The sequence below is a fragment of the Anabrus simplex genome, chromosome 5 (genome assembly GCF_040414725.1).
Source record: "Anabrus simplex isolate iqAnaSimp1 chromosome 5, ASM4041472v1, whole genome shotgun sequence".
NCBI lineage: Eukaryota > Metazoa > Arthropoda > Insecta > Orthoptera > Tettigoniidae > Anabrus > Anabrus simplex.
The window spans coordinates 275,695,754-275,712,046 of record NC_090269.1 but is presented as its reverse complement, the minus strand read 5'-3'; the positions used below and the strand labels follow the sequence as shown (position 1 = coordinate 275,712,046).

Below are 16,293 nucleotides of genomic sequence, written 5' to 3'. Positions count from 1 at the left end.
GCTTATCACTCGGAAATCTGTCTAGTGTCACTACTGACGGAGCATCAGCGAAGTCGTCAGGTGGGCAAGGTTTTACAGGCCTCATCAAAATGAAGGTGTGCGATGCTGGGTTACACCTCCAATATTATCGGTACCAGTACATTGTGTTTTACATCAAAAACTATTATGCGCAAAGAACTTTTGCAACTTTAAATCTGTTATGAATACTGTATCAAAATGTGTAAATTTCTGCAGAAAGCAATGTTTGAACCATCGGCAGTTCAAAGAAATTTTAAAAGATCTCGAGGCAGAATGTAGCGACACTCCCTTTTATTGTATTGTGCGCTGGTTAATTGAAGAAATTGCTCTATTCATGGAGATGAAAGGTTATCCACAACCAACTTTGTGGAATAAACAATGGGTAGCTGACCTCGCTTCCTTGGCAGGCATAACGTCTTATTTGAATGATTTAAACATTTCATTGCATGGGAGAAACAAATTGATTAGTACCATGTGTGATAAAATTAAGGCTTTCAAAATGCAGGGTTTGTTATTGAAAAGTCAGCTTGAAGCCAGAAATTTTGACAATTTTCCTTCATAAAAATCATTACATTTGTCTACTTATGTAAATCTTGGAGACTATCAAACGTTGTTACAGACTTTGCACTCTGAATTCAGTGCCCAATTCAAAGAAATGAATGATATGGCACCTCAATTTGAAATATGTATGACCCCATTTTCAGCGCGTTTTGAAAAATCATCATCATATTTCCCAAAAAAGAGCCAATAAAACTACAGTGTGACGCAATAATAAAGGACAGGTACTACCACTACAGCAGTGATTTGATTTCCTTTTACAAAGGTGTTCATCCACAAGAATTTCCTAGACTTCAAGCACTTGCCTTAAAATTTATGTCAATGTTCGGTACAATGTATGTATGCAAAGAGATGTTTTCAGTTCTGAATTTAAATGAATGGAGAACTAGGATTTCTCTGTCTGATGCTGAGTTAGAGACTGTAATTAGAATTTCTACTGCCAAACTGATTGTACCCAATATTGGTAAGTTAGTTGCCGCAAAACGATGTCAACAATCGACTTAAACGCTAAATGTACATTAAGGCAAATGCAATGTAGGTACAGAATAAATTGTGTGTTTATGTGTTCACAGAATTGTCGTAAATAATATTGTTTTCATAAGCTGCGCGCTGACTTGATGACCTGTGGTTCTGCCTCTGCCACTTCCCCTCCTTCTCCCACCACCTCAACGGTGCTACAGCACTGCACCGGGGCTGCTGCCGGGGCCAGCCAGGGCCGTGTGAGCACCTCAGTTGGAATCGCTTTCATAACAGCATACAACATGACATAGAAAGAACATGAAGTTTAGAATATATAAATATTCTTTTGCTAGTTGCATTACGTCGCATCGACACAGAATTTTAGAATAGACAATGATATAGGAATTATGCTGATAGATCATAGTATTAAGGCATCATAAACATACAGTTTCTCGAAGTGTAATATAATGCAGGATTTTAAGAATTTTCGAGTTCAAAATCCATATTTACACAATCAAACCCATCTATATCATCGTCTATTCCAAGATCACTAAACAAACCCTAATAGAAAGGCTTAGCATCATTGGGAATTAGCTCCATGAGAGAGCGCAGGTTGTTCAGTTTCGCTTCTGAAACTGGTTTTCCATTGGACCATAACAGAGTGAACAAACCAATTAGAGCTGATACATTTTCATTCTGTAGCCGCGACCAACTGTAGATTTCTTAATGTCCACTTCAACAGTGCGTTCTGCATCAAAATGTATTTTTAAGAAATTGCTGAAAGGTTTATCTTTCTTCAACTCTATTTCTCACGCCAGGCTGAGTGGCTCAGACGGTTGAGGCGCTGGCCTTCTGACCTGAACTTGGCAGGTTCGATCCTGGCTCAGTCCGGTGGTATTTGAGGGTGCTCAAATACGTCAGCCTCGTGTCGATAGATTTACTGGCACGTTAAAGAACTACTGTGGGACAAAATTCCGGCACCTCAGCATCTCCAAAAACCAAAAAAAGTAGTTAGTGGGACGTAAAGCAAATAACATTATTATTATTCTATTTCTCACACATGCAGCCAGTTTACCTTCTCACTGTTTGTGCCTGTCTTCCTGTTTACAATGTGCTTTTCCAGATGAACTGTACTATGAAAATCCGGTCTGGTCATTCTGCGCACAATAAGCGGGTTCTTCTTTCGGCACATCTTCATTACATTTATGTAGTCTTCGGCGGTATAGAGGCGCTGCTGAAATTTGAAAGCACGTTCTATATCTCCAAAGTCACTGTCGTTAGGGAGGAAGCTATGGCCTGGATATAGAAATATTTGTGTAATCTTTTCAATGGTAGGGTGTTGTTCCAAAACTGTTTTCAGAAGTAGAACAATCTTTATATTACGATTCTGGCCTCCGCAAGAATCTGACCACAATATGACTTCTTTGGCTTTGTGCACGTTTTCCAAGAGATGCTTGTATAAGCAGAATCAACCTCCTGAGCCCCTCGTCCTGCTTCTCCTTCCAACCAGACATAACAATAACTTTATTATCATTCCCACTATGAATCCCTAAGTTATATAACCACAACTAACGCTTGTAAAAATACACATATGTGGGAATATGGGGCATTGGCAGTGTTTTTTCAAGGTCAAAACAAAACATTTCCTGTTTGTCATCCAATTCGATTTTTTCATATCGGACAATTTTAGGTTCTGGGGGTATGCTGCAGGGAAGAAAACCTGTGCGGGAATTTACATTTAGCATCACATGACCAAGCAACTGCACGCTTGTCATGTGGTCATTTGATGCATAATTCAGACTCAGAAATGGTGGTTGGTCACTTGATGCAAAACTTCAGTTTAATGATAGAGAGGTTGGCGTATGGTCAAAATTCATTTCCCACGAAATCATATTGAAAATAAAAGTCTGAACAATAACCTATATAAAGTTTACACCTTTAACTACCAGATGTCCGACTCGTTGGCTGAATGCTCAGCGTACTGGCCTTCGGTTCAGAGGGTCCCGGGTTCGATTCCCGGCCGGGCCGGGATTTTAACCTTCATTGGTTAATTCCAATGGCCCGGGGGCTGGGTGTTTGTGCTGTCCCCAACATCCCTGCAACTCACACACCACACATAACACTATCCTCCACCACAATAACACGCAGTTACCTACACATGGCAGATGCCGCCCACCCTCATCGGAGGGTCTGCCTTAAAAGGGCTGCACTCGGCTAGAAATAGCCACACAAAAAAAAAAAAAAAAAAAAAAAAAAAAACTACCAGATGGTGCAATAATCTAAACAAATCCATTTTGGCGCTTGGTCAATTGATGCATAACACCATCCAATTATTCTCCAGCCAGTGGGGACGTAGGTCTTAGTCTTCCATTGTTGTAGCCTAGCTTTTCCTGTGGTGGTTGTAAGTTCCTTTGATGTGCTAAGGAAGCTCTTCCTTGATTTCAATTGTTGCGGATGTGGTTCATACGCATGCAAGAGATGGTTTCTTTCCTGTTCCACTTTCTTTCTTTTTTTCTTTCTTTCTTTCTTTCATTAGTGGCAGCTATTTCTCTGAGAATAGGAAGTGGTGTTATTCCTGCGAGGTGGTAAAGCCATTCAATAGGAGTGGATTTCAAGCAGCTTTTTATAATTCTACAGGTTTCATTGAGAGCTACATCCCCCTGTTTGGCATGCATCAAACTATCCCAGACAGGGCAGGCATGGGCTATATCATATGATATACTATTAAACAATGAAATTCAAGAATATACCCACTTATTGTGTGGACCCTAATATTTCAGTTTGAATTTTAGGGAAAAATGTATGTTTTCTGTGTGATCAAATATGGTACTATCCTAATTCTTAATGCAGTATCATATAAAGCCTTGATATTAGCAAATGTTTTTGGTAAGACATTATTGAAATCAACCCTCTATGTATGTTGTTAATAGCTGCCTGTAGTATAGTGCTTGCTACTCTAAATCAGTCTGACTGGAACTGAAGTAGGTCCTCATTTAAATATAATGGACAGTATTCATGTTCTTCATCCATCTTTTGTATTAGTAATTATCCCTATGTCTGAACAGAGAATCTACTGAAAGAAGAGCTCTCTTAAGAAATGTAAATAAAACTTTAATCCTGAACAGTGAATGTTGGAATATTTGAGTAATCCAGGCACTTTCTAGCATAATGGTATAATGGCCGAAGGCTTTTGAAATAAGCATTTGCAGGTGATGGCTTTGTGTTCCATTGACTCCAAAGGTACAGAATAATGAACAAAGAGTAAATAGGATGAGAAATGCCACATGCAATAAAACATTAGGAGAAGCAATATTTAAGATTAATTTTCTGATGAACAAAATATCAGTCTGCATCTCATTGTATAATGAAATGTTATAGCTGTCAAGGAGTTGGAAATAAATCATGACACTATTTCATAATGATCCTGTTCAGAGAAGTGTTTTTGAGCCCATTTTCATGCATTTATTTCTTACTTGCATTTTTCATTCTTTTTTCTTTTACCTGTTATATCAGCACTCATACATTTTTATCTTTTTCATGCCAGGTTCACAGTGATTTAGGACCACAAGTTGCAGCCCTCTGTGCACAAATCCAGTCTGTAGAAATAGGAGCTATTAATGAAGATCTGGCCTTACCACCTGGTACAGAAGTGGCTACATCCATATTTGAACTGTACTTGGCCATGCAAGAACTTGTAAAGTAGGTATTTAAAAAATATACATTCATAACTGGATATTAGAAATTAAGAAATTAAGGTGATCTGAAAATACTGGGCAGTCCTTGAACTTAAGCCTGAATCTTCCATTTTTTTTTTCCATCACAGTATCAGGAAGTGGTATTACTGTTCATAAAGTAATATTATCACAATCATCAACATTAGCTATTCATGTATTAGACCTAATCACTAAACGATCTGATAAAGCATACTCTCACAAACAACTTGTTGGACTCTCAATAGAACTTGTTCCTTTAGAGTAGTACTTCAAATTTTCTCTGGGAAATCTTACTGTATCTATTCTTTGAACATGGTTTTTCCACCTTTCTTGATAACCATGTATTTCTTGTACTGCTGATTCAATTTTGAGTAAAGCCCACCTGATGGCTATGATCATCAAGGCATCAAATCTCTATGGTCTGACCTCATGCTGAGACAGTTTGAGTCCCATTGGTGGAAAGAGGATGCTAGTATGTAGTGAGAGAGATCAAATCAATGTGCAGGTACTAGTCTGGTCAACTTGGCCTACAAGATTTATACCAGTATTGTATAAAATAATCTGCACATTGAATCAATGCAGTGAACTCACAGTTGCAATCAACAGTATTTTATGAGAAAGAAGTCAGTTCCCAGATGAAACTCTTTACACCGGTCTGTTTTCAGACTAACTTTGCCTTAATCATAAATTAGAAGGAACAGACATGAAAGAGGCAGAATAATCACTGGTACAAACAGATGAGACCAGTAATAGAAGGGAAATTGGTTCGAGGAAATAAAGACTAAGTTAAGAATGAATTTGATGTACAAAGTGGTATGCATAAAATGGCTTCAGTGGTGGGATCAGTACCTAGGAAAATAATGGACTTTGTCATGGAGGGTAAGAGAAGTAAAGGAGACCAAGATGATGATGATGATGATGATGATAGGTGGACTCTGTTTCTAATTATGGAAAAATAAGAGGTGTGGAATTAAACGAGGCCACAGAACTAGAATGGAAGATAGGAAACTAGAACTAGAACTAGTTACAAATAGAGGATCATGGAGGCGTTTAGTAAATTCACAGAGGAGTGCAGACTGAACACTCGAAGGCTATAGTAAAGATGTATGTTTTCATTATTTTGCTACTAGTTTAATGTTGCACTAACACATCAAAATTTTTCGGCAGCCGAAAGGTGGGCAAGAGGTAGGATTGGAAAGGTAGCGGCCATGGACTTAATTAAGGTGCAGTCCCAGCATTTGCCTGGTGTGAAAATGGGGAAACCATGGAAAACCATATTCAGGACTCTCAACAGAGGGATTCTAACCCACTATCTTCCAAATGCAAACTGCACGACCCTAACCGCACAGCCAACTCACTCGGTATTATTATTATTATTATTATTATTATTATTATTATTATTATTATTATTACTATTATTATTATTATTATTATTATTATTATTATTATTATTATTATTATTATTGATACAGAAATACTGTGGAGCATAGAGGTGTAAGAAGGTGCGGTCATGAATGGGTGGACAGAGAAGAGATCAAATCTTAATTTTAAACTCTAAAATGAAAAATTTTAATTTTCCTTTATTTTTTTATTTTTTGTTTCTTCTTTTTAGATTTTCAAACTTGTTAAACAATAACACATAACAGTTGGATGAATAGAAGGGGAGCTTTTCAGCTCTTATAACAAAGTTACTTGAAACTTAGGTACAATAAAGATAATGATTTTTTAAAGAGATGAGTTAGGTAGCTCAACGTTATACTATTACCATGAGCACTACTGTTCCAATCAATTGCAAGTTAGGAGAATGAGCTCCAAAATTTACAAGGCTTCAAAAGTGCCTCTTTGGTCCACACAATTAATAGGAGACTACTCTCCAAAATTCATAAGATTCCAGCCTCTCAAAGGCACAGTTTAATTTTTACATTAGGTGAAATAAGATATTCTACTGTCTTACTCACTCAACACTCTAAGTTACGTTTAATTAGGGTATTAATAAAGAATAGTTAACTTTAACAGAGGCAATAAGTGCCCATTCTACATGGCCGTAGTGAAAAAGAAAAGGTTAAAGTTATTGGCCATAAATCAAAATGTTAGGAGGCAAACGCTTGCACACCTTCGTAATTCACTTGAAAATTCTTAAAATCCTATCTGGGCTTATGGCCCAAAGTTACAGAGGATAAGCCTATACTGCGGAGGTGACTAAATGTAGAAAAAATTTTAAATTACAAAAAGGAAAAGATAAATTTTAAAGTGTATGAAATCATAGTCACCCCAATACCAAGCTGAATAGGAATTAAAAGAGGGTTCACGATCTTTATTCCTTAAGTTAGACTAAGGTCTTTAGACTTTAAAAATTTACATAGAAAAATTTAAGTTTACATTACAAAGAAAATGTTGAAACCTTCCCCTCAAACTAGCTTACTGAGGCTATTACATGATTACAAGATGTCTGCCAATACCTTGAGCTGGTGGTCCTTCCAGGGATGGGCAAGGATACCCCCCTTCCTCCTCTACGAACACACTCTACTTCTTGATTGGAGCGATCGAAAGACAATGTGACCCAAAAGCCACCAGGTTTTATAGCGGAGAGGAAGGTTCCAGAATTCTCTGGGCCAAAGCCCTGCACACACCCCCAAATACTATTGGTTGATTAAATAAATGTACAAAATTCCTTATTGGTCGAAAATTTAGAAGAAGAAGGAAGGGATAGCAGTGCTAGTACATAAGAACACAAAAGGAATTTACGACATTTCAGTTCTGAAAACTTTGAAAATACAAATTTCTTTGAAAATACAAATTTCTTTGAAAATTAATTGATCATCTTCCCACCGGAGGGAGCACATAAATTGACAGTAGACATCTGACGATAAACGTTCAAACTTCTTCCATTACACAACTTGAAGTACACGATACAGATGGCCTTTCTAAAAGGCGCTCACTTTAAATGCACAGAGTGGGTGTACCTCCGGTACAATTATTATTATTATTATTATTATTATTATTATTATTATTATTATTATTATTATTATTATTATTATTATTATTATTATTATTGTTACAGAGTTATCCGTGGTAGTTAGAGGTGAAAGAAGGTGCAGGCGGGAATAGGTCTCAACTTACGAAATTAAAGTTAATTTAAAACTTTAACAAAGGTTATATTTTCTTTTCAAAATCAACAAATGACAACAAATAACAAAGATGTAACAGGTACCAAGTAGCAGGTTAACAATTTAAGAATTTACAGAGCCCCAAGATTAATTTATGAGCTCCAAGCTCACCACCACAATAGCTAAAGGGCAGACAAACCCCTAAGTACGAGAAGCATTTGCTCCTAATTACCAAGTTAAGAGGAAAAGAGCAGACCCGCTCTCAATTTTACAAGCCTACCAAAGGCTACAACAACCTTCATTCCTAACTGCCCTTAAGGCACACATACAGTGAAACGGGGGTATCTTGTACCCAACCTACAGGGTCTTCACATGAAGAAAACAAACACTGGGTTAATTAAATGGCCCAACAAACCAACTTGACTGGAGGCGTATCTTGCACTCCTACATGAAATTTCTTAAAACCTAAGTGGCACTCGGCCAGTTAAACAGGGGCTAATCCCATATTATGGAGGTGACACGATAAGAAAACTTTATTACATTACGAAGAGAAGAAAAACGGTTATGACAACGTAGTCACCTAAAAACAATATGAGTGGGAGCTCGAGAGGGTTAGGCACTCTCTATCCCAATTTGTAGTTAAAGAGACGAAATTTTACCAAATGTCTATTACTTTTTAAAGATAGGTTACGTGAGAAAAGTTTCGAACCTGCCCCGAGGGTTAAACTGCTGAGCTAACCAGAAATAAAGTTTTTAAACGGCCGTTACCTTGTGGATGAACTGCTGCTTGGAGAAAGAGGCGCTTCCCGCCCCCTGCTATATATGTTCACACACTGCGAAAGATGTTACTGAAGTGGCCCGGAGACAAGAAAATCAGCAGTTTATATACCCTTGTGGAACATTCGAGACCCTTCATGAATGATAACAACCCGCCCATAAACTTTTATTGATCGGCTAAAGATTACAAGTCAAAACTGAAGAAGACATCTAGGATTGGTGGAAAATTAATTACAGAAATTACTCATTGGTCAAATTCAAAACTGGCGGAAAGAGAAGGGTTATACTGCCAACCCAAAAAATGAATGAAAGAAATTTAACAAAGAACAAACTTATAAATACCTAATTTCTTCAAAAAAAATCAGTTTCTTCACTTCGCACTAGAGTGCACGATTATAGTTCTTAAGTAGTGCCATCTAGAAGAGAATGTCCACACTTCTTGCTACAGAGCAAACAAATACAAATCGAAATAGACATAGTTCAAAACACTCCAAAATTTACAGTAGAGACATCTTCCGTGAAACCTTTGATTTAATACAGATTTTAAAGTTCAGATTTTCTCCTGTAGAGAGGTTTCAACTGGCGCAATATTTGAATTAGCGGCGTGGAGGTGTACCACCCGGTACAGGCCTCCCCCACCGAAAGTCCTTCCAAGGGGTGACACAGTAGAAAACAAAATTTGTTACAAAAATGTCCAAGTTTTGCTGATGAGTTGCGGAATTTAGAAGAGAGAAATCTAATTTTGCAGTAGTCGAAGGTCTCACAAGTTATTTGATATAAGTGGGATTAAATAAAATCCAGTTTTGGAATTTCTTAGTAGTAGCTTTTGATGAAAGGTCTCTATGGTTGTAGTAGTTGAATTCCAAAGGAAAACTTGAATTCTTGGATGAATATATTTTTTTTTTTTTTTAAGTCCACCAGATGTTGATGTTGAATCCAAAAACATCGTAATTGTGGATATGGAATGTCCATGTAGCTGAATAAGTGCATTAGTTGCTGATTAAGTTTGACGGCCAGACCAGTCGCCGCTGCTAGTGTCCAGAGGAGGCCGCTCGGAACCCTCAAGTACCCTGAGATACACCTCTCCCGTTACTATGAGAGGGGTAGTGGTGGTGAAGCACGCCGCACACGCGACAATTGTTTACAGTCTGCAGGCAGTTTGCAGGTGGTGCGCCGCACATCAGCCTTGGCCGGAGGAGGGCTCCGGCTCGCCGTACACTGGTTGACCTCACTGGAGTAGAGCGGGCCCGTACTCCACCACAGTGGCGGTACGGCGCCGCACGGTTGCGGGGGCACTGAAACATTAAGATCTCGGCGGCAGAATTTTGTTGGACCATAATGATTTTAGGGTACAGTCTTTGTGGTGAGGCTGAGGGGCTAGCGGCGTGGAAGTTTTTATTTCATTTTAATTAGCCACTGGTGTGTTTGAGCAGGAGACGGGAGCTTGGCAATGGCCTAGGTGGACAGGACAGCAGTTCAACTGACGGGGGAGGTTGTACAATGAATATTTAAATACAAAGAACATGATTCAAAGGGCAGAAGGCCTCAACATGAAACCCAAAATATAACCTTCAGATTTCTTTCAAAAGGTAAAAAATAAAAACCAGCTAAGTTAGCGCGGAAATTACACAGGTTTCACCTGCGACAGGTGAACCCTACATATCCTCTCGGTGGTTGGATTGCTTAATAATAAAGTAACGGGTGTGAGGAAATTGAGAATGATACACGGCCCATGAAATCTGGGGGCAAGCTTGCCCGCGGGAACAAAATTCTTGACCATTACTTGGTCGCCTACCTTCAAATTGGTGGGTCTCCGTCCATGATAATATCTTTCCCTGACCTTTTCATGAGACACTTTAAGATTGGCCTTAGCCTTCTGCCAAAGATCTTTAATGTTCTCCGGATCTATTGTCTCAGGTAGAATATAACTAAGAGACCAAAGGTTAGAGAGCGGCGTGTTGGGAACAAACTTGAACATCAAGGAAGCTGGAGTAAACTTATGAGATTCATGAACCGCCGAATTCAAAGCAAAAGCTAACCAATGCAGGGATGTGTCCCACCTAGAACGATCATCATCATGATAGGCATTAAGAGCCGACCTCAAGTTACGATTGACCCGTTCAGCAAGAGAAGGTTGAGGACAGTAAGCAGAAGTAGTTACATGAGAGATGGACAGATCAAAACAGAATTTACGAAAAAGATTGGAAGTGAAAGCTTTAGCATTGTCGGATACTGTATATTGACAAGGACCAAAAGAAGCAAAGATAGAATTTAAACAGGAAATGGTGGACTGAGCGGTAGCCAGCTTAGTCGGAAATAACCATGAAAATCTAGTGAAGCCATCTACACACACAAGGATGAACTTGTTGGCATTCCCCTTTGACTGGGGGAAGGGCCCGACGTAGTCGATATACAGACGTTCCATTGGGCGCGATGCTTGATGAGAAGACAATAGGCCTACCTTGGTGGACATGGTGGGTTTACTAAGCAAGCAAGATTTACAAGCTTTTACTAGTTCACGAATTTCACCGTCCATACCTTTCCAAACGAACATCTCCCGGATCTTTTCACGGGTTTTGAAGATACCTAAATGCCCCCCTAATGGGGTCTCATGATAGTACTTGAAGATCATGGGCTTAAGAACGGCTGGAACCACCACCTTCATCTTATTATCATGCCTCGACGGGCAACATAAAACACCATTCCTCAGCACATAAGGGACAACATGTTCCCCAGAAGAAAGGGTTTCCATGATAGGGGCCAGCGTCGGATCTTTGCGTTGATATTTCTCAAGATCCCTAAACAACATGGGAGCATCGGTTAGAATGGCATTAACCTCAGGTAGCATGGACTCGGGAGGTGAAGAACTATCATCCAGTTCATGGGTCTCTACATCATTGGAAAACATGCGGCTTAGTCCATCTGCCACAACATTTTCAGTACCTCTGATATGCCTAACGTCAAATTGGAAGGCAGAAATTCGGATGGCCCACCGGGCTATACGACCAGTACGACGCGGCCTACCTAAGACCCAGCTTAAGGCTTGGTTATCAGTCTCCAAGTCGAACTTGACATGTTCCAGATAAAGGCGGAACTTTTCTAGCGCAAACAAGACAGCCAAACCCTCGAGTTCATAGATGGAATACTTGGCTTCTTGAGCCGAAAGTGTCCTACATGCGTAGGCGATGGGTCGCCTCCCTAGTTCAGTCTCTTGAAGAAGGACTGCTGCCACCGCCGACGACGACGCATCGGTTGGGATGATGAATTTCTTCGAGAAATCTGGCATAGCAAGGACAGGGGCATTACAGAGAGCTAATTTCAGGTCTTCAAAAGCGGCTTGTTGCGAAGGCCCCCACTCGAATTTTATGCCTTTCCTACGAAGGAGGTTCAAGGGCGCCGCTCTATTAGCGAAGTTAGGAATAAATTTCCTGAAGAAATTCACCATACCAATGAACCTGGCAATACCTTTGATGTCCTTGGGAGGCTTGAAATCACGGATGGCCTGTGTTCTAGAGTGATCGACTGCGACTCCATCGGGCGACACAATATGTCCTAGGAATGACATGGAAGGCTTACCGAAGGTGACCTTGGACAACTTCACAGTTAACCCAGCCTTATGAAGGCGATTTAGAACTTCTCTCAGATGATCTAGGTGTTCTTCGAAGGTCTCCGAAAAAACGACGACATCATCAAGATAGTGGTACAAGTACTCAAACTTGATGTCGGAGAAGACCCTATCTAGCAGTCTCGTAAGCACAGTTGCTCCCGTGGGAAGCCCGAAAGGCACGCGGTTGTATTCATACAAATTCCAATCAGTGGCGAAAGCAGTCAGGTGTTTAGATTCCTCTGCTAACGGTATCTTATTATAAGCCTGGTTAAGATCTAAGATGGTAAAGAACTTGGCCTTACGAAACCATGAAAAACAAGAGTGAAGGTCTGGAAGGGGCACAGATTGTAACACCACCTTCCGATTGAGAGCCCTATAATCAATCACAGGCCTGAAGCCACCTTGCGGTTTCGGAACAAGGAAAATAGGCGATGAATACGCCGACTTAGAGGGCCGAATAATGCCATCCTTCAACATCTGATCAATGATCTCCTTCAAACCCTTCATTTTAGGTGGAGATAGCCTATAAGGTGGAAAACGGACAGGAATCGAATCCGTAACCTCAATCTTGTATTCGATAAGGTCAGTAACACCAAGATTATCAGAAAACACCTCTGGAAATGACTGACACAACTTACGAATACTATCAGCCTGCTCCTCAGGAAGATGTCTAAGATCTAACAACATCTCATCCTGGGTAGGCGAAACAGATGAGCATGACACAGAACTACATTTAAGTAAAGGGATTTTACAATTAGAAGCAAATTTAAATGTGCACGACTTGCTCTAAAGATCGAGCACTAGACCAGTATGGGACATGAAGTCGGCTCCCAGTATAATGGGGCAAGACAAGTGCTTTGCCACAAACAATTTAACTTTCCAAGTAAATTTAGAAATACGAATTTTGGCATTTAAGGAGCCTAAAATTTCTAATGGAGAAGAATTAGCCGAAACATATTGAACCGAAGATGAGCAATAGTCAGGAAGTTTACAAACAGATTTCAATTTGGAATACCACTCAGCCGAAATAATGGAACAAACACTGTCCGAATCTAATAGAGCTGTTACGGGCTCATTATTCAATTCAATTTTGAGAAATGGAACAGGTGCAGGGGTATCCGCCGCAATCCTAAGACATTCTTTGGGACCTTCAAAAGATAAATTTGAAGACTGAGTTTTCCCTGAAATTTCGACATGTTTACTTGGGGCTGAGCCTCGGGAAGATGGGATAGCCGACTCAGCCGAAGCCACTAGTCATTTTTGATTGTTGGTGGAAGTTGCACCCGAAGTTGAGCAGGAGGGAGTGCTGCTAGCATTAGGGCAGTTCTTGGCAATATGTGAAAACGCGCCGCATTTAAAGCAGCCTTGGGATGAACCTACTCCATTATTTGTCCTACTAGATTTGATCAATGGACATTTATTGCGAAGATGGTCAGGCGACCCGCAAGCGTAACATTTACGGGGTGTGATGGGTCAGCGAGGTGGAGGCCGAAAACTACTAGAGGATGGAAGGGGTTCTTTCGCGACACGCAAGGTATCGGCGTATCTAACTCCTTCGGCTGAGACAGCCATAGCCTCTAACTCGGCAAAAGTTTGTGGACGCGACGCAAAACACAAGTATGATCTGTAAGGTGGTGAAATTCCTTCCACAATAGCCTGTACAATTTGATCTTCAGGGAAGTGTAGAGCAAATACCCTAGTGTAGAATTTGATGTCTTGTATGAAGTTTGCCAGGTTTTCATCAAGTCGCTGCACTCTATAATAGTACTTTTGAATAAGAGATGACCTAGCTCGAGTTGGAATAAAATTAGCTAACAGATGGGCGTGGAAGTCTTCTATGGATGACTGTTCAGCAATTGCCCTAACTATCTTGTCTGAGAGAACACCAATTGCATAGGGATAAATGATCTGCAAAATTTGACACGGAGAAAGAGAAAAAACCAGGGCATGATCCTGAAACTCAACTAAAAACCTTAAGAATGAAATTACGTCACTGGTAGAGTTAACAGAAAACTTAGAAATACCTCTGAGCAACATTGCTAACAGATGGGGCAAACTGCTGAAACCCGGGGACGTAGTAGGAAGGGGCCTAAGTGGCGGAGAAACAGATTCAGAAGGAGCATTATTTAACATGAAGGGTGGAATGGACGTGCGACGATCGGACACAGTTTCTAATGGGGCAGATGTTCATTGGGTAACCTCCCCAGTACTACCTCCTTCCTCTTTAGAGGAATCCTCCCCACTTACGATGTTTACAACCATAGGCTGGTCGGTTTTTGGAATAGCAGATCCAGATAACAAATGGCTAACTTTACTAGACATTTTAGACAGGTTTTCAGCAACAGCACTAGCTTCCTTACCCTGAAGGTCATTTAACTTCAAGGAAAATAGATCACATACCCTATTATAAAAGTGGTACAATCTGGCCTGTACTCTTTTGAGTTGATTAGGAGATGGATCACTTACTTCAAAAAAACTAACTACAAATGCTAGCTCAGTAGCATTATCAGTGATCGTGGAGAGAGCGTCATCTATCTCTCTTTCTCCCAAAGTCGGGATGGTAATAGGCAAATCAAGGGAATCTTTTAACTTATTGGTGTCTATCGCAACCGTGCCTCCAGATTGAACATTCCTGATCATTAATTCATAGATCAATTCCTCCTTGCGCAAATAGCCGGGATGGAGGACGTCGCGAGAGCCGGACATGATGGCAGAAAACTTTTAGAAAAATAAAAAAAATTCCAGCAACTGAGAAAATTGTTAGAGTTCGAAACGAAAACAATGTTTAGCCATCAAAATGGGCTAAATTGAGACCCATTCAACCACGCTCTGCTACCACTTGTTACGGAGTTATCTGTGGTAGTGCAACCTTTCCACCCCACGCCATTTGCCGCATAGAACCAAATGACTGCATGATAATCCCAAAAAATTCGGGATACCGCCATATAGCACCATACGCCAAAGCGCCTGATGGAAAGGGACCTTTTTAGTCTAGAGTCAAATGCCACCTCATCAGGACGGAACAAAAAAAATTCAGAATGATGGGTGAGCAAATGCTCTTCCGACCGTGCAAGGGTCAACTGCACCCTTCCGTTCCAAAGAATCAAACCACCGACCTCCCAAGGCCATGGTACGTTCGCGGCAGAAGATCAAAGAAAATAACACATAACTAGCTTAAAGGCATAAATGAACGGAAGGAAACCTGGGATACAATGTTATTCGGCAAAATGACAGGCAGACAAAAATTTAAATACCTATTTATTGAGCCTTGATAAATCAAATTAATTAAAGGTTGATCCTGAATATTTATAGCATATCAATGTTGAATATGCAATGTCCAACGGACTAAATATAAATTGTAAAGTGTCAAAAAAAATGTATTTCTCCTTTACTTCTATCTTCTTCCCGACATGATGATAAATATTACATCATAATTTGTATAACATACTTTTCAAAATAAAAAAAAATCAGAAATATCCTTATAAATGCGACGGTTATCATTACGAACTTTCTTCACTATCAGAAGAAACAATTTTTTATACAACAAAATAAATTGAAGATAACTTGAAGTGGTCACCTAGCTAAATTAATTATATTACAAAAATAAACAAAGAATAAATGAATGCTAGTCGATATAATCCTAATCAAAATAAAATGACTGATGTCGGGTCCAGAAATCAAACCCACATCCCAATGAATCCAATGACAAAAATTACGAAAATAAAACTCGATTTTTTATCCACATAAAGTGTGAAACACGACTAAAAGAATGTATTAAAAAAATATGTACACAGTATGAAAATAAACAATAACAATATACACATGCAATTGGCTGTATATAAAAAAAATGTGACAACAAAAATCCATGGTTGCCTCAGAACTCGAACCAATGATATCCAAGATAGCATCGACAAACGGGACTAAAAAAACTGCCTTTCTTAATTAATCATATGGTCAACAAATAAATGATAATACTGGCGTTCCAGTTAGTTAAATATTATTATAAGATCATACATAAAAAAGTCAAAGAACCCTTTAAACAATAATCGGTGTC

At 39.6% G+C, this 16,293-nt stretch overlaps 1 protein-coding gene across 1 annotated transcript in view; it reads left to right on the top strand.

Moving 5' to 3' along the window:
- Positions 1–16,293, top strand: part of unc-13-4A (BAI1 associated protein 3) — an 824,271-nt gene that overhangs the window by 651,592 nt on the left and 156,386 nt on the right. The window contains exon 16 of the mRNA XM_067148123.2: positions 4,580–4,734. Within this exon, the coding sequence (XP_067004224.1) occupies positions 4,580–4,734 (155 nt within the window). The remainder of the gene's footprint in view (positions 1–4,579; positions 4,735–16,293) is intronic.